Genomic DNA, 23674 nt, shown 5'->3' on the forward strand with positions numbered 1-23674 from the left:
ATAATTATAGTTTGCTCAATATTTCTGTTTGCTGTATTAATGATGTGCGTATTCTGCTATTATCTCGGTATGCCTTTATGATATTTATTTTTATATTCTGGGCTGATGCATTGTTAGGAGCAAAGCCCCCAAAAATGGAATCCAGGACAATAGGAGTATTCGACCATTAACACTGCACATAGAGCAAAGACTCTGTAGGTGGCACCCAGCAGTCTCTGCAGCTGACCAGAGCATCTGTAGGATGGCCTGGTCAGCTCTGCACTTACATGTGCTGCAGGCCACACCCCCTGAAGTAATGATGTCATAGCATGCTCAAAGATGTGCCCAGCATTTGGGACAGATCTAAAATGTGGACCGAATTTTAAACGTGAAAGGAAAATGGTCTCAAATCTAAATTAAAGTTTAAAAATAAATATGTCTCACATTAGTGATTTATGTGCAAATGCAGCTATTATTTACCCTGTATGCAAACACTGTAATAATATATTTGCAACCCTTGCATTGCATCATAATTTGTCCAGGTGTATGGTTTGTCCAACTCAGAATCTGCCTCCTGCTGTTTGTATATTTATTGTAATGAACCAATATTGTGCAAATTTACATGTTTCCTTCTTTCTTACTTCCAGGATACAGAAATAATTAACACGGCTATTCTAACTGGTCGGACCGTTGCTATTCCAGTAAAGGTTTTGGCCATTGAAGCATCTGGAGCAATCACAGATATTTCTTCTTTCACTGAGTGTAAATCCAGCAATGATGATATCATCAAGGTGAGGAAGACAGAGACAGATGGTACTGTTTACTCTTAACCTTCATTCAGCAACACTTCATTGTTTACATGTAATGCTCAAAGGACATTATGTCCAATCCCTTTTTATAAAATCCATTAGGAAATTTAGGATCCTATACTGTAGGTTTGATGCTACCTGGGTCACAGGGACTCTAGCTCAGGAGTATGGTATTCACTGCAAGTGACAAGCACATTTCAGCCCTGTAATTATTTACCCAGCATGGAAGGAAATCGAGTTTGGTAACGGCAGGTATCGGGGTACACTATAATTACCATAGACGGCGGGTTTAGCCATGCTAGCAGACTGGCAGGCACCCTCAACCCCACAAATCTTCAAATTAGGTTTCACAGATGCATTACCTTGACATATCACTAACACAACAACATAAAAAAAATGGCAGAAAATAACCAAAGAATCAAAATAAAATAACAAATAAAAAAAACATATCTATATACTCTATATACAGAATGTGGTACTGGAATAATATGTAAACTTGTCTCTGACTCTGATCAGGGGTAACACTCTCATCATACAAGAAACAAGGATATCCATCATCCATGTAGAGATTTTACATAACTATGTTATATTGTATAACCGTGTCATTAGCCCAAATCATAAAAAAAGGCCAAATTAAATTCCTCATTGAGGCCCTTATGTAGGGTGTTATGTAGGGTACACACCAGAATGATTAGGGCTCAATCCCATCAATCTGGATCCAATTCCAACCAATTAGATGTAGATTGGGCATGTTTAGATCCGATTCCAATCCGATGTGCTTCCCCGTTGTCATTTGGTCGTTTTACGGATCCTACCTGCTGCAGGTAGGATCTGTAAAAGATCCATTCAACAAGATACAGACTGAGATCGGATTGGGATTGGATTGGATGCAGATCGTGTGCTCCTACAGATCGTGCGACCATCACACAATCTGCTAATGATCTACTAACAATCAGGATCGTTCTGGTGTGTACCAGGCATTACAGTCAAATTTGTATAAATCTCTCTCTCTCTCTCTCTCTCTCTCTCTCTGCAACATTTCGATGCTTTAAGGTCACATCGTCTACAGGCAAAAGTAAAACACATAAGAAAAGACCTCACCTTAAAATATATATATATATATATATATATCATGCGATATGCTGGCACTCGCTCCCAATGTGATCAGCTACCGTAGTGCTGGTAACAGTTCTTATACAACCATCCAGGATACCGCACACATCAGATTTTTGTGTACCAAAAAAAGTTGTCAGATGCCATGTCTTTAAGCAACATTTGGGAACTTTTATTTTCCCGTCCCGTAACTGAAGCCTGAGGACTGACTAACTAAGTCTGACTACGTTTTTTTGGAGCAACAAAAAAATCTGATGTGTGCGGTATCCTGGATGGTCATATATATTCGCATTCCAATTGCAGAAGTTTCAGGTCTCGATCCTCACCTCTTCTCAATGGTTTTACACAATCAATTGGCATAAACTTAAAGTCTCTAAGCTTATGGCCTGCTTCAAAAAAAAAAAAAAAAAGGCCACTGGTGGTGTGATAGAGTCTCGGACAGTTGCAGCTTTTTTATTGATGACCTGTGCATTGATATCCATTTTTTTGCCATCCTAATCGTTTTAGCAACTTATATTCGCTGAAATGGGCATTGGATGTTAAACATCAGCAATCTGCTTTCACGTGTCATTTGATGTCTCATCACATGTTTAGTCCCAGTAACGGGATTGGTAAAGGAATTACCTGTCAGTAAATACGGGCAGTTAACACAACCACTGCACCGAAACGCCAGCTATCGGACTTATATTCGAACATGTTACAAAGTCCTTTAAGTTATTGCTTCTTATATAATGAACATTGGTTTAGATTTTCAATAAGCACTTGTGACAATGTCAGACTCGAGTATGTACCAATGTTTGAGTACTGCTTCCCTCAATCTAGTAGATGCAATAGAAAAGGTCATTGAAAAAATTAAACGATCCATATACCGATTGATTCATCAATTTCAGATACACAATAACCTCTCTGTAAAAAGTTTTCCTCCATCCGTTTCAGTGCCACATTTAACTCATTCCTATGCGATGTTATTTTCACAATATGCAATAATTGGGAAAACTGCAAGCTCCTCTTCAAGGCTTGAGGATGGAAGCTTTCCGCTAACAACACAGAGTTCTTATCGGTTTTTATAGGTTATAAATTCTTGTCCCAAACTTGCCATCCACAATCTCAACCGTTACGTCCAGAAAATGTATTTTAGATGGGCTACTGACATAGGTTAATCTATTGGTGCTTGCCAAGCCATTGAGGTAACGAATAAATTCCTTCAGCCTATCCTTCCTCGGTCCATAAAAAGAAAAGGTTGCCAATAAATCTGACATACAGTATAGGGATATGTATCGTGAGAACTGTCTACTGGCCAAAACGTGGAGTGTCTCCTATTTATACTTAAACAAGTTTGCATAGGCCGGGGCCATGTTTGACCCCATGGCCGTATGTTGTAGTTGTAAAAAGGAGTTCTCAAAGTAATTCTTTTGTAAAATAAAAAAGAAAGAAAAATTCCACTGGCGGGCCCTTTTAAAAGGTATTGTTTGTAATTGCCTTCCTTATAGCCTCCATTCCTTCCTGGTGTTCTATGCTAGTATATAAACTTGTTATATCACATTTGGCCAGTAAGCAGTTCTCCGGTATATCACCATATTCCCATAATATATTTAAAAAATCAGTTGTGTCCCTTAAAATGGTGGGGAAATTTCTCCCTTAAAGTCTAGGTAGATAAGACAGATATAGCGAACAATGGTTTGAGGTCATGTTACAGCACACTCTTCTTCTTGGCCCACTAGAGGAATAGTGTTCTGATCCCATAAGAATATAAGAAGCAGATGTACTAAGCCTTAGATAAACTAATAATGAACCATCTCCTAACTGTAATTTTTAAACCACAGCCTATAGCAAGACAGTTAGGTGCTGATTGGCTGTTTTTTTATCTCTCTCCATTTTATCACTTCCCAGAGCCTCTTACATCTACCCCTAATGGAGTGCCAAGATCAAGTGCGGCATGTGACACTCATATCTCTTGTAGTAGAAGAGGTACATTTTACTTAGATGGGAGTTCTATTGAAGATGGAATGTTGCCCATAGCAACCAATCAGACTATACTTATTTATTCAGCTCCTTCTAGAAGATAATAGATATAATTTGATTGGTTGGTGTGGGCAACATCCCATCTTCAGTAGCATACCATCTTAGTAAATTTACCCCAAAGTGTTCTCTTGTTATATATTTCTATTTGCCAAGGTCGTTTCTAGAGCTCTAGGCATGGAAATATGTGTCAAATGAGTAAATTAAAAGCCGTCATGGTATGCTTTTTGTTAATTTCACTTCCTTGATGTTTCCAAAGCACATATGTGGTTTGGAAACATCAAGGAGAAAACAGAATATTAACTGTAAATAAAGTAATTAAATTAGCATGCACCTAATTTGTCTGTGATCCATTTAATTCTACTTTAGATAAAGGCTGAAAATTATCATAAACAGAGATGGGGAACAAACTGCAGAATAAATATTGCAGCACCAAATTGTATGGCAGACCAATAACTCTAACCCTAACCATACATTTACAAATGGTTGTGACTATTGCAGCACCATTCCAAATGCTTAACTGTATACTGTATAATGAGAATTTAAATTAATATATAATTACACTTCCAATACAAGTTACTTCAATTCATGATCTGTAAAAGGGGAAAACAATAACATATTAATAAACATAAAGGGGGGTATTCAAATGTTTACACCTTTTTAAATTCACGCATCTGACGTCTTTTGAAGTAATGGTCGGGTTTGATATTCAAATGTTTTTTCTTTAGACGCCTAATCTGTTCCCCTCTTTTAATCTCACAACCATTTTATCCCTTTTTTTATATCACAGATTGCATATATTTTTTTTTCGTGCCATTTTATTCTTTTTTATTCCCTATTTTGCTCCACCTGTTTTTACCCTACCCTCTGCCCAGTCATACAAGTTTGTCTCCATTATAAGAGCGCCCTCTCCCCGTTAAGCAGACGCCATTTAATTTGCACTGCCCTCGCACTATGCAGGGAGCTGGCAGCCGCTGACCCATCAGGGTGATCCGTCTGCCTCACACACACTTGGGAGACTTGTGCGTGAAGGAGTTAGGGGGGGGGTTGCCTGTATACAGTCATTAGGTTGACACTATTAAGCTTGACATGCATTGGGTCAACCACTGAAGGTCAACAGGGCTTAGGTCAATATGGAAAATGTCAACACAAGCATTAGGTCGACATTGGGAAGGTCAATAGTGTTGACATGGGGTTTTCACGTTTTTTTTCTGAGCCGACTTGTGCTGACAGGCGGTATTTCATGCCCTACCATCCACTAGGGCATGTAGGGAGAATATAATAGTGTGCTGAGTGCAGCGAGGCACCGAGCCCGAAGCATGGCGAGCCTGAAGCATGGCAAGCACAGGGCACTTTTTCAGTGTCCATGTCGACTAGTGTATGTCAACATTAGGGCCAAAAAAAGTCAAAAGGTCAACCTTTTGACTGTCAACCTTCCCATTGTTGACCTAATGCATGCGTGTCAACCTTTTGACCCTGACAACCTTAAGCATGTTGATCTTTTCCAAGTGTCGACCTAAGCCCTTTTGAACTTCAGTGGTTGACCCAATGACCCATACGCGTTTTGCCGGTGTGCTTACACTCTGTGGGAGGTGTGCCTATACTTTATGGGGGGGTGTGTGTCTATACTCTATTACACAGGTTCTCAAATTCGGTCCTCAGGGCCCCACACAGTGCATGTTTTTCATGTCTCCTCACAGAATCACATGTAAGATAATTAGCTCCACCTGTGGATCTTTTAAAATGTGTCAATGAGTAATGAGTGCATCTGTGCACCTGCCAGGTGACCTGGAAAATGTGAGCTGTGTGGGGTCCTGGGGACCGAGTTTGAGAACCCCTGCTCTATTGCATTTTATTAATTTTAAAGTTTATCCTTAACCCCTTATAAAAAAAAAGAAATTTCATTAAATAAGCCATTCATATATAAAAAAAATAACACTTTTATCACCACCCGACACCCAGGTGAATAAAATGAAAAAAAAAAGAACAATTTTAGACAACTATTAAAAGGCGTGAAACTTCACACCAAACATTTGAATACTAAGTCCATTGAAAATGACTTTAAAGTAAAAGATGTTTAAAAAACTGTCAACTTTTAAAAGACGGGGAAGAATTGAATAGCAAACTAATATCACGACATATAAAAGTTGTGAAAAAAAAGGGAGAATAGGTGTGAAAAATAGAACAGATCAACATTTGAATACCCCCAAAATGTTATTTCCAGAATCTATAATTTTTTATTCAACAAAAATAAGGGTACAGAATTCAAACTTTGTATTTATATTGATTTGGTTTGCTTTGCTACAAAAATTATACTTAAATTCCTTTCACTAATTTCTTGGGTACTTATGTAATATCTGGACTCCCGTTTTTCTTATGAGACCGCGTCCCCTCGCGGGGCTCGCTGCGCTCACCACGCTTCGGGCACGGTGGCTCGCTGCGCTCGCCACACTATATAAAATCCACTCCATGCGTAGTTGGATAGTAGGGGTATGAAAAAATGGGGTGCATTTAACATGGGAGTCCAGATAATACATAAGTACCATTTCTTGTTCATGATGTGTATCACTAGTTAAAATCCTGCCAAAATGACGGCTTCTGAAATGCACTCCCACTTTGAGCTGTTTTTAGCCCACAAATGCTCCTCTCACAACAACTTCCTATCTGCTCCTACCAACAATCTCTGTCTTCACAGGTCCCTCCCTTTTATATATTTATGGCTAATTACTCCTCACCTCTATGAGGTGTAGTACCCACAACTGACCATTAGAGGTCACTCGATGGAAAAATAGGTTATTTGTTGTTAAAGTGTATCTGGAAATGTTATTAGTTGGTCCCCTTACACTTGTGAGATTTTTACAGATTTGACCCAATTCAGATGGATTGGGCCAAGTTATCTGACAAAATCGGATGTGCCTGATGCTGTAGGACCCGATGCACGTTCCCATGCGCATTGGGTTTAACCAAGAGATTGATCCTCCTGCACATAGGATAAATCTCAAGTCAATCAGGTCCAACTTGTCCCTCAGACAAGTTGGACAATTGTAAAATAGAGAGATTAGATAGAGAGATTAGATAGATTAAATAGATAGGAGTTTCAGAGGTCTGATAACATTTCCAGGTACACTATAACAACAAATAACCTATTTTACTATTGTTGCAAGTAAACAAATTTTTACCAGGGAGCAACTGAACTTTTTATAAGCATGTGTAAATAAATTATCTTTACTGATTATAGTTGCATTTTTAGAAACCAGCCATAAAGGGAAAAAAATGACTTGGGGCCTTTGCCAACAGGAAGAGGTGAGCCAATTAAAATCAATTAATTAGTGGAGCAACATTAAATAATTTGCATAAGAGCAAAGGGGCAATACAATGTTAGATTTTGTCTCCATTGAAGAATATTCATATGGTTCTGATAGCTGAGGATCCGCCTTTTGATAGCAATTAGTGTTTCCATGTAACATGATTTAAAAAAAAACTAAAAACATAACAGTACTAACTGCTAAATGACAATGTCAATAGTGACCTTGTGATGCTCTCACAAAAGTTATAACCAAAGCCAAATAATAATGTCGATTTTAGTATTATGAACATACAGCTGCAGGAATTCAAAAGAGACTTTCCTATTGATGACCGGAAGAAGTTCTTATGGACCAATACAATTTCATTTTGGTACTGCAGGTAGGATCGTTGCACCATATTGAGTAGGGGAAAGGATGGTTCCTCAGTGACTTTGTTTGTCACCTCAATCTCCTTTGTGCCGGTGTTTGGGGGTGGCAGTGGCAAACGCAGGATATTTTGGAGGAGGGTTTCCAAATGTAATCCAAAATCTCTCACTCTGCAGCACATTGGAGTAAGTATGGAGGAGTGGTAACAGCCCTGAAAATTAGTATTTTTATATATGGCACTTCCCTCTCTCCCAACTGTGAACGGCCTGGTGATATTGTAAATCGCAGAGGCCGTTCAGAGTTGGGGCTCTCCAACAGTCAGGGCAGCGACCTGAATTGTTTCACAATGAGTGAACCAGAATCGGACCCCTACTTTATAGTCGGTAAAAATAAATAAAACCTTGTTCCTATTGAGTAATCCAGATAACTAGAGTCTCGTTCACTACAAATCCAAAAAAACACACTGTTCAGTTCGCCGATAAACGTATTTATGGTTTTCTGTATCAAATCTATTATCCCTGCTGTGCTTTATTTTATATCATATCATGCAGCACTTTGCAGAGAATATTTCAGTTCTTAATAAGCCCTGGTGGATCTTCCCTATCACATGGATCCACATACACGCTAGTGTTCCATCTTGGTCAGCAGCCAATTAACCAAATACAGTAGCATGTTTCCTTAGTATGGGAGAAAAAACGTGAGCAATCAGAAGGAACAGACATAGAATCCCCACACTGATCAACCATATCTGAGATTTGAACTCATGACCCCAGTGCTGTGAAGCTAGTCACTATGCCCATCTTTATAAAACTTAACCTATGACATTCAATGTGATGGATACACCAAATATTCCATGACTCCCTGATCATGTTAGCACACACAAATACAATCTCTACAGCTGTTCCACCCAGTAAACCCATATCTACATGTATAGAGATGGGGGGAGGGTCTCTTTATGCATCAGTATAATCCATACTGACTGTTTTGCCTGCATTACCTTCTAAATAGAAAAATTATTTCTTCATTACACTTATACTTTGAAAATAAAGCTGGAAAATATGTTCTTTAAATGTTTCATTATTACTACTCTGAACTACGTAGAGGTACAACAGAAAATACGTTTTCATCTTTTCTGAAAATAAATAAATGTAACACAATAGTTTACATCTTGTAGTCAGTGCAGCTTGCCTGTTTATACAATTTTTAATTTATGAGCACAAGCGGTAATGAATGTTTCTATGCTCTTAAAATCACTGTCTTCACTAATTAATATTAAATGATTACATCAGTTATAAACAATACATGAATTGTTGTAATTTAAGTTGAAATAATGGGTTTGTATAGGAGGTCAACAATGACAATCTCTCTCATAACTTAGATAAATAACAATATTCACCATGTCAACACTGATGAAATGATGACATGGTTGCAATTTCGACAATCTAGATTTTAGGTATGAACCCTGACCCCTAACGTTAAGGTCTACATTTTGTCCATGTCAACAATTTTCAGATGCAAGGTTATCATCTCATATTTGTTGTTCTATAGTTCTTGTATGTTTCCGTGTCAGGTTTTTCATTTAATCAAGTTCTCACCTTGGTAATGCATCACCTTATTAGTGATCTAAAAACTCCATTAGGATGCGTGATGATCAATCCGTAAGACCGGCTGTAATGACAACTATATTTTCTTTTTAAATTAAAAAAGAAGAAGGTATGAGATCAGACAACAGATTAGCTGCAGTGATCTGTAATTGGCACAGTATCAGCTAAGTGACTCATCTTCCAGCAGCAGTATATGTCAGCTGTGCTTGTGTCTGCACTGGAATTGCTTCCATTTACACAGTATTAGAACACTCCCTTATTGATAATGGGTATCCTTAGATACCTCCAACTTCGTAGATGCAAAGCTTTTATTTCTCAGTATGCTTGGTTAGAATCCATGAACCTGAATTTAAAATACTTTTCTTCCTGTATAAAACAAGCTATCAGAGCAGTACATAAATTAGTAAGATCTCGTTTAAGGTCAAACTAATCAGTATCAATATTAGTTTGAAGCAAATATTTTAAATGGAAAGCACTGGGATATGGCAACTATGTAAAAACTTACTTTAGAGTATGCTAATTATTCAGTCCTGTATTTTTGTTTTCCATTTACAGTATAGGTAGCATCTTTTCTCACTGTCCATTACAGCAGGAAGCCACCTTCCAGGACTTAATTGGTTAAATTAATGGTGACAACTACCAGCAAATTGGTTATGTTTTAGTGTGGCTATTTAAATAATTTGAACCCCAACTATTTAATTGTGGGCATTTTTGCTGATATTGACGTCTTTTTTTTTTGGGGGGGGTGAAAAGGCATTGGCAGAAACAGACTAAAAAAGCAGCGGAAATGGATGCAATTTCACTGGCAAGGTGGCAAAACATGTGGATTGGCAACTGATTCACTAATCCCGTTTTTTTATGCCACTTCAGAATTTTTTGACAAGGCGAAAAATTAGCCCTCTAAATGAATAGAGCAAATTCCCATTCACCCTAAAAAAATTTTAGGACTAATTCTATTCCCCCCTTATCCGGCTTTAGCATTTATAGCTATTGCCCTTTTAAATGCCATAGGTGATCCTCAACCTTGACGACCAGTGCCTTAGTAAATCTGCCCCTCAGGGTTCACCAAATAAATAGAGGGTAGGATCTATTGTAAAATACCTGAAAGATGCTAAATAAATGGATGAAATTCCAAACACCCAAAGTGGAATAACAATAGAGAATAAAAAGTACAACATAATAAAGCGTTTTCAGGGTTCCCAGAGTTTGTGGTCTGATAACACCAATGGTGGAAATAAATAAATGTCACCAATAGTTCCACACCACGGTCTCAAGTAGTACACATCCAATTCTTGGTTTATATAGTATGCACTTTTTCCTCCAATACTCTCAAATGTTTACTATATATAAAAAGTAAAAAGAGAGAGAGGACATAGTTCGTAACTTTAAAAACAAACACATTTTAATAAGGGTTTACACTTACAATCAGTGGAGTATCTGTAGCCCCCAGGTGCTGAGAAGGTATGGGCGCCAGGGGGGAGGGGGCTATTGTTACCCGATGCCTTCTGCCCCAGCCGCCGGTGCTTCTGTCTGCTCCCAATAAAAATACCCCACGCGCCTCCTCTAGCATCCTCAAAAACTGTCTGCATTATGGGGGCAGCCATTTTACGAGTGTTACTTTTATTAGCAGCCAGTCGGGACCCGACAGAAGCACTGGTGGCAGGAGGTACCGGCCGCAGCGGGGGGTTTTGTTAACCCTGGGGGGGGGGGGGTTTGTTAACCCTACGGGATGCGCTGCCCAAATTTGCAGCAGGGGGGCGCAAATTTAATAGTTGCGCCACTGCTTACAATGTGGGGTGAGTAAATAGCATGTACAATGATAACCAAGGGTCAGACAGGCAGCTTGTATGTCCTTACAACTGGAGGAAGTGGCTCCAGTTCCAGATCTGGTCACTTGCATCCACCAAGGTCCATTAAGCCTGAAGTCCCATCTGGTTGGAGAAATCGATGTAGCAAGACATGCTTAGGGCTCACCAGCAATGGTTAGAGACAGCTAAAGATTCTGAAAGTAAACAACATGTGCATTTTTAAAAGTAGGCGGGGTTAAATCTTTTGGGTGTAATTTACATTCATTTTTTAACCACTTCATAGAAAATTAAATTGCTGTCTACAAAATGCCTGAATTAAATTATTTCTGGCGCAGAACTCATATATTTGTGTGCATGTTTCAATTTCCCTACAAGACAGGATTATCTGGATGATAAATGGGAAATAGGAAAATAGGAGTCACTAGGAAAATTTACTATGTAAGATAGGAATATATTAAAGCAGAGTTCCCCAAACTTATCCTTAAAACCTGAACATTAATTGAGAAGCCTGCTTGAGCACAGGTGACTTAATTAGTACCACAATCAATTTAATTTAACCATCTGGATGTAAGCATGAATATTCTTAAAACCTGGACTGTATTGGCAGAGATTGGTAAACTCTGTGTTAAAGGGTGGTTTTGTTTAGCTATTTCAAAATAGACTCACCATAGTAAATTGATTGATTGGCTAATCTAATAAATTCTGATTTTATTCCTAAATTAAGTGAATTGTGGTGAGTTTGAACTAAGCAGCCCATACACGCTGCAATCCCGGCGGGTCCGATGTGTGATTTGAGGTGCGCGATCCGGCGGCACCTCATCACACAGTACAAAAAGTATTGTACTTGATATTCATCATATCGCATCGCATTGCATGCACAAGGCATGCAATGCGATGGATGCTATTGTAGCCCAGAACACACGCCGGGATCGCAGCGTGTATGGGCAGCATAAGTGCTTGAAAAATAATGCAGTTTTCCTGGAATAATTTCAATAGTCCATGCATTGTCCGAAATTGAGCTCAATCAATCACAAGTGGTTGTCCTGCTTAACCATTTGAGTGTCAACATTTCTGTGAGAGATGTTCAAAATATCCACCAAAAAGGTTAGCGTCGGTAACATTTTTTTATATATATTAAAATAAAAAATGTTTCATGATTTATATTCTGTTGCTTCAATGAATATAAAATAATAATAAAAATGTTGTGTAAAAAAAAGATTATATTTCTTACATAAGATAAACATTACAGGTCATTATGATGAATAAAATGTTTGTTTTGGCAATTTTTACATCTATTTTGGCATGCATTGGCACCCTACCCAAAGATTTGTGACAGGGATCAGTCTAATATTGCAATTTATTGTATTTCCAATTGAACTACTGTATATTTTGGATAAAAACTCCCATTTGAAAATATAGTTAGGGGGTGAAAGAAGTGTTTTACCTTCAGAGTTTTATTCTAATTGATGTTTGTTAACCTTTTGCAAAACTATTTGCTCCATGGTGATCATTGGCATTCGTAGGTGTACTGCTACTCATAGATTCACAGTTACAACAAAACATGAGGTTACAGGGACTTGCTGCATCATGTAGTGCAACAATAACTGGCAGGTCGAGTTTTTCAAATTTAGTCTTTTCATTAACTAATTCATTTAAGTTTTTTTTTTTTTTCAGATTTTATTTGGAAATGTTCACTCATCTCGCTTGTGCTCAGGCTATCCAGAGAGTTTTAACTCTTTGAGTGCCAACATCTCTGTGAAAGATGTAAAATTGCCAGCGTTTGTTGCCATATTTGTTATATAAATTCAAATAAATGTAGTGTAAAAGATTATATTTCTCATATAAAGTAAAAATTTACAGGTCATTATTAGGAATAAAAATAAAAATGTTTGCTTGCCAATTTTCACACCTATTTTGACAAATTCGGTAAAGGGTTAAATGTTTTTTTTTTTAGATTTCACATTTATATTACAAAATAGCTCTAAACTACTGTAAATTCCCCATATTCTTAAACATCATATCAGCAGATGTGTGACCTTAGCATGTAAATTGATGTACTTATACTTCTACATAACCTTATCTAAAATAAAGACTCGGAGACATGGATTTGGCAGAACTTGTTAGCTGAGTTTATTTAAACTTTAAACTAATTTTGAAGTTTATTTATTTTAATGGTTAATTTATGGTGGCCAGAAAGAACGGCTAAAACTTATTAAGCTCCACCCCCCAAACTAACTTGCGTAAATCAGCCTAACTCAGAAAACGGTATCCACTCAACCTACAACATTGACTACCCACCCATCCGGGTGGGTTCGCAGTCCCCGGGCGGGTAATCCAGCGAAAAGGCCTAAGCCAACGAGAGGCGAGCGCACCGAAAAACAAGCCAATTCCGCAACTACCAAAACTTGATAACTAATCTAAAATCTATGAACTTGCCGTTCTTTCCCGCCAATCAGCTAACGCGATTAACACCAAGAACAACACCCCCCCCCCAAAAACAAAAACAATTAGGGAAGGGAGGGCGGGAAATTTTTCTGAGAAGAGAGGGAGACTCCTCCCCCTGCATCCCATATTAACCCAGCTAAGCTGCCAAAAGCCATGCCCCTATTGGCCACTCCGAGTCACATGCTTACCCTAGGCCCACACCCAGCTTCATCATGTTTAATACACTACATGGCTATGCAGCCATTTCGTTGTCCTAAACATCATATCAGCAGATGTGTGACCTTAGCATGTAAATTGATGTACTTATACTTCTACATAACCTTATCTAAAATAAAGACTCGGAGACATGGATTTGGCAGAACTTGTTAGCTGAGTTTATTTAAACTTTAAACTAATTTTGAAGTTTATTTATTTTAATGGTTAATTTATGGTGGCCAGAAAGAACGGCTAAAACTTATTAAGCTCCACCCCCCAAACTAACTTGCGTAAATCAGCCTAACTCAGAAAACGGTATCCACTCAACCTACAACATTGACTACCCACCCATCCGGGTGGGTTCGCAGTCCCCGGGCGGGTAATCCAGCGAAAAGGCCTAAGCCAACGAGAGGCGAGCGCACCGAAAAACAAGCCAATTCCGCAACTACCAAAACTTGATAACTAATCTAAAATCTATGAACTTGCCGTTCTTTCCCGCCAAAGCGGGGCTCCGGTCCCGGAGACCCCGCCCCGCCACCATACTATTGAACCGAAGCTACCACGATCAGCAGATCCTCCACAAATATTCGCAAACCCGCCTTGACAAGATGTATCCCGTCAGGCCTATAAAGCTGGTGAAACCTGAATCTAATCCTCTCATGTGGCACCACAGCACCACCAGCCTGTAGAACCCAACGAGCCACAGCTGTGTTCAGCTTTTTCCTGGCTTCGTCAATCGCACGACAGTCCCTGGCACCTCTCCAATACAGGCGGGGAACTATAAATGACCATATCAGGGTGCAAGTGGGCCATGCGGCCTTAATGGCGGCCAGATCTCCCAGGATCAGGGCCCTTAACTCCAATTGTGACATCTTTCCCATATCATTGCCGCCCAAATGAAGTACCAACACTTCTGGCAGGCCAAAGTTCTTCACCTTCATGAGAAGAAAAGCCCTTAGCTCGCGCCAGGACATTCCTCTAACTCCAAGCCAACGCACACGCTGGCAGCCAACCACCACCGGACCTTCACCTGACTCCATGAGCCTGCCTGCCCAATAGACAAATGAATGACCTACCACCCACACCCTCACGTTGTCGAAGCCCACACCTGAAGAAAAATGGATAAGATGGATTAATATGGATTCTTTAAAGGACAGGAAAGAACATTTTAAGGGAGGATCTGCCAAAAGAAAAAATTTGTTTGGTGCACAATTTGGTGCGGTAGCACTGCTTCAATAGCAATTGAAGCCACTCCTAGACACAATAGGTAAGAAACAAACATAGGGAGGGAAAGGTAGTGGAAGGGTATCGGAAAGAAAGGGATTACTCGGCCGGAGGAAAAAACGTCTGAACCTGCTGAGGGACTCTTAATTAAAGCCAGATTAGCCGAATTAATAAGCCGAATTCAGTCCGTCAGGTCAGGCAAAAAAGCGTGAAAACTCCGGACGCTGGCCCAACAACAGAGCGTAGCTAATCCCCGAGTAGGAAACAGGCGGGCTGGGGTAACATAGGAATACAACCAAACAGCTGGAAACCAAACACACACAGACTAACAGGGCAGGAGATGCGGACGTATGTACTTCCTATAACTCGCAGAGCGCCATCTACCCAATGCTTTGATGTCTCTAGCTTGCCAACCTGCCCTAGCAGCTGATGTTGCCGCGCCTATTCTAAAGGAGTGGGTGCCAAAATCACCTGCTGCCAAGCCCAAGCTCTCCAAACAATGCCTCATCATCCAATCAAATTGGTACCTGGTCAAAGGTAGCCCATCATAGTGCAACAGCCAAGACCCATCCGAATCCGGCCGCACTAGCTCGTATTGCCCTGCTAAAGCTACCGGGCAGATAGATACCGGCAAAACAGGAGGCATTGACACCCACTTTCCCTTTGCCAACTGATCTGTTTTTGAGCGCCGAATCCTGCACCAAAGCGCCTGCCTCTCTATCCGTATGTCCGATGCCAGCAATTGAGAATCCCTATGCTTAGAAGGAGCAACCAGTTCAAGTATTCTAAAAGCCCCATGAAATGCAACTGAAAAAGCCAAACGAAATAACAGAGTCTCGAACGCGGACTCAGCATGGCAAGCTATTTTATCTAATAAGGAAGGGAGAATTGAAGCATCGATGGGACGCCTGCTGTCGGGGGCCACCGGGGCTCTACGCAACCACCCCCTCATAGCTCTACGCACCAAGAAGCCTTTGGTAAAGTCCGGGAGCCCTTTTAGCTGCGCAAAAAAGGCTATTCCTGCCAGATAACTAACTGCTACCGCCCTGGATTTGCCTGAGTTGTAAAGTTTCCAGAGAAAAGATAGCAGAAGTTTCTGCCTCCGCCTACCTGGCTGCGCAGACCCTCCGGAGAAAGCTTCCCATTCTGACCAAGCCTGGCGGTACCTCCTAAGCGTAGCCGGCGCTACCGACAGTTCCGCTAGCCCCTCCATTCCGGCCTGATGACCTGCCAAACATAAGGAGGGCACGAAACCCCGAAAGCATCAGCCCCCGGCACTAGCTTACGAAAACGCTCCCACTGAAACCGGGAAAGCGCATCAGCAACCTCGTTCTGAACACCAGGAACATGCCTCGCCTTAAACAAGATATTGAACCGCAAACACTGAAGCGACAGCTGCCCCAGGATCCTCAGCACCAGAATAGATTTAGCCTTCTGGTTATTAATTGCGTGGACAACGCTAAAGTTGTCACACCAAAAAAGTACGCTGCGATTCGCCAAGCAAGGCCCCCAAATCTCAATTGCCACCATGATCGGGAAAAGCTCAAGAAGCAGCATATCTCTGTTAAGGCCCTCTCTCAACCAATCCTCAGGCCAAGCCTCTGCGCACCATCTCCCATCTAGGTAGCACCCAAATCCTGTGGAACCCGCAGCGTCAGTGAAGAGTTGCAACCTGGAGCTATCCACCACCGGAGCCAACCAAATGCGAATGCCATTGAAATCCTCTAAAAACGAGGACCATATGACAAGGTCACGCTTGATCTCAGTTGACAGGCGCACAAAATGGTGAGCTCTTTTAACTCCAGCAGTGGATCGCTCCAACTTGCGACAAAACAACCGTCCCATTGGTATAACTCTGCAAGCAAAGTTAAGCTGGCCCAGAAGGGACTGCGCCTGACGCAGTGTCACCTTGCGAGACCCCTTGCACTGCGCGATGGCCTCCTTCAGCCTCTCCACCTTGTCTGGAGGTAAACAACAACAGCCTTCGACCGTGTCAATCTGGATCCCCAAGAAAGACAGGCAGGTAGTGGGGCCCTCAGTCTTTTCCTCAGCAATGGGCACACCAAATTTAGCAAAAATGTCCCGTAAGCTGAGTAAGATGCACTCACATTGATCGGAGCCTGCAGGTCCTACGCAGAGAAAGTCGTCGAGATAATGAGCGATCCCGCTCACACCCGAGGACCTCTCCACGCACCAATGCAAAAAGGTACTGAACCTCTCGAAGAAAGCATAGGAAACTGAACACCCCATCGGCAAACATTTGTCAATGAAGTATTCATCCCCCATGCGGAAGCCCATGTACCTAAAAGCATTGGGATGTAACGGCAAAAGGCGAAATGCCGATTCAATGTCAATTTTGGCCAAAAGAGCTCCTGGACCATAGGACCGGACCATCGCGAGTGCATCATCAAAGGACTGGTAATTTACTGAACAGCATTCAAATGGAATGGCATCGTTAACTGAAAATCCAACCGGATAGGATAGGTGTTGGATTAGCCTGAACTTACCCGGGTCCTTTTTTGGCACCACACCGACAGGTGAAATGATCATGTCAGCAATCGGAGGTGACAAAAAGGGGCCCGCCATGCGACCCAAGTGTACCTCTTTCATGACCTTCTCCCTTAAAACTGAAGAGTGGGATCTTGCCGATTGTAGATTCCTAAACGCCCCCCCTTTAACTTCCCCCTTAACTGGCAAACTGAAACCAACAGAAAAACCTTTTAACAAAAACTCTGCAGCTTCCCTGTCAGGATAACCTTGAAGCCATGGGGACATGGCCTTAACACAAACCGGTGTCGCTGCCCTAGCGAGCAGAGCCTGAGGAGGGAGGTCTATTGGAAGTCGCGGGACCCGCCCCTCTGGAGGGGCGGCCCCCTCGAAAGCAGCTGGACGACGGGTGACTGCCAGAACAAGTGATGCATATATGCTTGTAGCGGCAACGCTGACCCATATTGCAGTAGGAATTGTTGAAAGCAAAACATTTCCCTCTAGATGACCCCGGAGCAAATGATCTACCCCCCGGTGTAAAACGCTTAGCCGCCGAGCTATCCGTGATGGCCCTCTGAGGCGCATTGCTCGGGGGTGCCGCAGGCGCTGTAGGCCGACCACTATCAGTCACTTCTGAGTGAACCCTGGCAACCTCCATCCAAACCTCCACATCTTTACAGCCAAAATCTATTATGTGTAAGCAATCTTGCTTGCGCCTAAACTGCTCATCATACTTCCTCCAGGCAATCCCACCGTACCTTCTGTACATATCATGGACCATATGAATATAGCGAATAATGTTCATATGCTCCTCTGGCCTATCCTCCAAATAGCATGCCGCAAATACACAGAAACCGGATAACCAGTTATCATAGGACCTGAAAGCCTCAGAACCTACACCCCCTTTCGCCTTTGCAGCCTTATGGGCTTTCTTGGCCTCATCTGTCAAACTGAATAAATCCACAAAGTCGCCCTTCTGGATTTTCTTCCGACAGCTTTCCCTAAGACCACGGAGGACTGCAGTATAATCGCAGTGCACCACACTAGGCAGATTCCTACGCTTCCTTTCCCTCTTGGAAATTGAAGCTAGGCGCTTGCGCTTGTCACCCTTTCTACGCTTCCCCGCCTCCTTTTTAGCATACTTAGCTGCCCTCTTACGGGCTTTAGCGGCACTACCCGCATCAGACCCCCCAGGGGAAGAAGAGGAGGAAGAGGAGGAGTAGCGCGAGGAATGGGAGCCCCCAGAGGATGAGCCTGAACTTGACCCCCCTTCACCATCTGATGAACCATCACCTGAAGTTCCAGCCTGCTCCTCCCACGTATCATCATCATCATCATCGTCGTCGACGTCCGTGTCCACTAAGTCGACTGTCACTTCCTTCTTTCTTCCACTCCGACCTGTAGTCTCACCACCTGTGGGAACACAAGAAGGGGGCCTCGGGGACCGCGAGCGCCTATTGCGCTTGGGCTGACTGCGTGACGTACCAGGTCCAGACTCCACAAACCCGCTCTCATCCTCAGCCACTACAGGAGTATGCACACGACCAAAAGCCCTCACAAACTCAGAGCAGCCTGGTATAGGCTCAAACACATTCTGGCCGCTGGTACCCGCACCCCCTTCACCATCAGGCCTACCCTCCAATAAGGGAGCAAGGGCACCGGACATTGAGGACAATGCTGCAGAGAGCAAAGCAGGGTCAAAAGAGGCAGAGGATGCACCCCCGCCATAGGCCTCAGCAGCTGAAGCAGCCCCGTGGCGGCCGCCGCGGTTTGATGCTCTCCCCCTTGCCTGCCTCCGCCCCGCTGCCCCAGCAGCTCTATCATCCCCTGATGGCACCGGCTCCTGTCTTTCCCATGAAGGCTTATAGCCATACAAGGGGGTTTCCGGGTCAGGAGCAGGCTCCACAGGCAAATCCTCCTCATGCTGCGAATGTCCCTGCCTGACGCCAGCTCTCCCTGACACTGCAGCCCTGTTGCCAGCACCACCACGCCCCCTTACACTCGCAGGCCTAGCCGCCATCACGCCGCGCTGACGCGACTCCTCCGCGGCTAATGGCCGCCTCCCGCCTCCGACACCGCCAGCAGGCGTCCCAGCCGGAGCAGAAGCCCCAGTATCACGCCGGGCACCTCTCGAGTAACCGCGCCCGCCGCGTGACGCGGCCGCGCCGCGACCTCTCCCAGCCCTACGCGCCGCCGGCACAGCAGCCGCCATCCTCCCTCTCTGACCAGCGACCGCCGTCCGACCGCGAGCAGGGGTCAAAGCGGCATCAGCGGCCGCCTCCGCATCCACCGGAGCCTCACTCCCAGCAGGGCCTTCACCCACATCAGACGCAAAACGAGCAGGCAGCCTTGCAGCGCGCCTGGGACGCTGGGGAGCTGGCCTAGACATGGCAACAGGTACAAGCAGTGTCACAATTTCACTGAAATCACCCCTCAAACACCTCACAAACCCCAGCTAATAACAACAGCACACTCCTCTCCAAACTATACCTCAAACTTCCCACAAAAACCCTATGCAATACCACAGAATTCTCACAGAAAAAACAAGCACAACCACTCACCTCAAATTTTTCTGAGAAGAGAGGGAGACTCCTCCCCCTGCATCCCATATTAACCCAGCTAAGCTGCCAAAAGCCATGCCCCTATTGGCCACTCCGAGTCACATGCTTACCCTAGGCCCACACCCAGCTTCATCATGTTTAATACACTACATGGCTATGCAGCCATTTCGTTGTCCATACTTTACATTGCAAAAATAAAGGATTTCTATGCCTTAAGAGGTCTTTTGATTTTTATTATAGTGGTTTTAAAACTAGTTTGACATGGCAATTTACCCTTTTTTTGATTTGCTAAATTGCGAATTGACATTTTAATTAGCAAGTGATTTGCATTATGATTTCTATACATCATTTTTTTTCCCCCTTTCTATGATACAGGTTCAAATACAGGGTAATTGTATCACATCATATTGCAGGTCTGGTTAAAGTTAAGAATATAAAACAAAAATGAATTTAGTTGCATTTCATTAACATATTGTAGCCTAAGATTACATTAACCTTAGGTTATATGCTAATATTAGTCATCTAGGTCAGTGGTTCTCAACCTCGGTCCTCAGGGACCCCCAACAGTGCACGTTTTGCAGGTCTCCTCACAAAATCACAGGTGAAATAATTAGCTCCACCTGTGATCTTTCAAAATGTGCCAGTGAATAATTAGTGCACCTGTGCACCTGCAGGGTGACCTGGAAAACATGCACCGTTTGGGTGTGAGGTGTTGAAACTGAAATCTAAATTGCAGTGTAAAAATAAAGCAGCCAGTATTTACCATGCACATAAACAAAATAACACACACAAATCTAACTCTCTCTGCACATGTTACATCTGCCCCACCTGCAGTGCACATGGTGTTGCCCATTTTCCGAACAAATGTGTACTGAGCTCCGATCTGAATAAGGCCCTAATCCCTGTAGCGTGAACTACTGTATGTCCAGGGCATATAGCTTTTTTATTACATGGGGTTTTTAAAACTTGGGGCTTAATTCTCTAACGATCGGACAGGGCCGAATTTGGCCCCATTCCGATGGGTGGGGGTCTGCACATGCGCGTATTTGCTCATGTGCAGACCCCGGCACCTAATGGCTTTGACAAGTTACACACTCGCCAGGCCCGTCATTTCAGGGAGGGTAGGCCGGTGGTGGGCGGCGGTGGAAACAGCGCTGGACCATGGGAATACCCACCATTCCCCCTTGAAAAAGCTGGGCATTCCCATGGGGACGCAGGTGGGCCAATTCCTGCTGGGGGTGGGCGGCTGATGTCACAGGATGCCAGCACCCACCCCATCTTTGGCAGTTCACGGAGGAAATAAAAGTCAGTTTCGACTGACTTATTTCTGAAGGCAGGAGAAATCATTTGTTGGTCAGTGACCATCGAATGATTCTCCTGCTAGTGGATGCATGCGCAGATATGTCACTGAGCCAACATTAATCACGCCCTTGTTCTTCTAGACACCAAACAATGCATATTTACTTTTAAAGTGAATCAGTGAATAATGAAAATAGTTGCTAGGTGACCTGGAAACCAGGAACTGTTTGGGGTCCTGTGGGCAGAGGTTGATCTCCACTGATGTAGAATGGGTGATACTTTCACCTGCATTTTTTTGTCTCTTCATAGAGATCGGTAATACAGTAATATAGGAATTTATTAGAGGCAAAGGAAATTAACCTACATATAAACTGTTAATATTCTGTATTCAGACCAATTGCCAACATATGTTATCTGGCAAACAAGTTTCCAATTCTATCGCTCCTAGTTTCTGCATACAGTAAGGAGATTGGCTCTTTATTGACAATGCTTTCATTTTTTCAAGTTTATCCCAATAAATGAACGTTAACAATACCAATACATAAAGTGTAGCTACTATAATATTGTAGTTTTCATCAAGCTAAATATAAATATTGAAGTTATGATTATTATTATTATGAAATGGAATAAGCTAATTTATTAGTTGCTTTAGGAATTAAGGGGTATTCTATTATCTGTGGTAATTTTCCGTGCTGAAAACAGCTTTTGGGTTTTCCTATTAGCCCTGATTCCGGCACTTGGGATTTGGCTTTAAGGTGCGTACACACTGGGCAATATGATCGCTGGAAATATATTGCTAGCAATATATTGCTCAGCAATCATATTGCCCCGTGTCCCGTTTTCATCTGCGACCAGAGATGGTCGCAGATGAAAATGTAAACACTGCTGGGTGAAGAGGCAGGGGATGTCGCTGGTCGGAGGAGCATGTTCCTCCGACCAGCGACCATTCAGGGGCTGAAAACGATTTATCGCTGGTGCACACTCCTATCACTGGCAATATGGTCGCTCAGCGACCATATTCCCAGCGATTTCAGCCCCTATCGCCCCCGTGTGTACACAGCATTAGCTTTTGGCAGACAAAACCAAATCATCGATGAGAGACCAATTTAGATGCAGCAAAATCTCATAGGTCAGCAGTGTTTTGCGGGCCCTGTGTGCTTTCACGTGATACAAAATAATTTGCTGCATAAATCCGACTAGTTACTGAATAGCCTGAAGTGACGATCAGGCTTTTATGACAATAAAAGACCATTTTTGTTGTACTGCAAATTACTGCGCCTAATTGGATACCCTGTTTGGTACTTGTGTAGTTTCCCTGCGCTACTGCCCGCAGATTGCATCGCACGCAAATTGCATGCGATTTGCATGCTATGCGATTTAGCACACTCCCACTATCGCATCGCACGCAAATCGAATGCAAATCATATGCGATGCGATTTAGTATACCCCCACTATCCACGTCGGCGTAGAGCTGAATTTATAAAATGTGGCGAGCGCAGCGAGCCACCGAACCCGAAGCGTGGCTTAACGTGTATTCCGCATTCCCCCATTCCCTACGCTCGCCATGCTTCAGGCTTCTTTTAGTCATGCCCCTCGCTGTGCTCACCGTACTTTATAAAATCTACTCCACGCCGACGTGGATAGTGGGGGTATGAACAGGTTGGGAGAACACGTACCACGTCCCCTCGCCACGCTTCACGCTGACGTGGATAGTGGGGGTGTGCTAAATCGCATTGCAATTTGCGTGCAATGTGATCCATGGGCAGTGGCGCTGTGGAACTACACAAGTACCCCCTGTTTTTATCTGTTATTACACTGAATGCAATGCCTAAAATATGTGTAAACAAACTCACACATCTATAACAAAACAGAGTCCAGCGGTATACAACATAGATTTATTAAATAGATTGCATTTCCCACAAACAAACAGGATGGGGTGTATCAAAGGGAAAAATGGGGTCAAACCTCTGAAAATGTTGTTTATAGAGGGCTGGCTGTATTTCTCATATGCAGATGGTGCATTTCTCATCTGTAGATGGCATTGCCTAATAAAAGCTAATGGGCTTCTTTTCACAATGTACACTGAAAGGGATCCAATTGGATCCCTTCCTTGTGGTGTGATTTTAAGCCGATGCCTTGCGCAGAAGGTTTCCTGTGTCATATACATGGAAGTTCTTATATAGCAAAAGACTGCTCGTATCAGGACTTATCAAGGAGCTGCCCTTTGAGATGTTTGTTTTTCATTTTATGGCATTACTAAATGCCACTATGCTCTTATAGATGTTATATACAGATGGAGCCGGGCTCCCTCTTGCTGGCGAATAGCCAGAATGTCACCGCTGGCGATCCGCCAGCAGCTCGGCTCTCATCTGACTGAGACGCGCGTACGTCTCACACGCGTCTCAGTTTCCGGGCGGCGGGGCGACGGGAACCCTGTCCGTCTCCGCTTCAGGGAGACGG

The 23674-nt window shown here is 42.9% G+C and overlaps 1 protein-coding gene across 1 annotated transcript in view; it reads left to right on the forward strand.

Annotated features, from left to right (window-relative positions):
• TMEM132E (transmembrane protein 132E) overlaps window positions 1-23674 on the forward strand; it is a 415763-nt gene that overhangs the window by 365391 nt on the left and 26698 nt on the right. Inside the window, exon 5 of the mRNA XM_083174037.1 lies at window positions 627-770. Within this exon, the coding sequence (XP_083030163.1) occupies window positions 627-770 (144 nt within the window). The remainder of the gene's footprint in view (window positions 1-626; window positions 771-23674) is intronic.

The sequence above is a fragment of the Crinia signifera genome, chromosome 2 (genome assembly GCF_055691185.1).
Source record: "Crinia signifera chromosome 2, ASM5569118v1, whole genome shotgun sequence".
NCBI classification, from domain to species: Eukaryota; Metazoa; Chordata; class Amphibia; order Anura; family Myobatrachidae; genus Crinia; species Crinia signifera.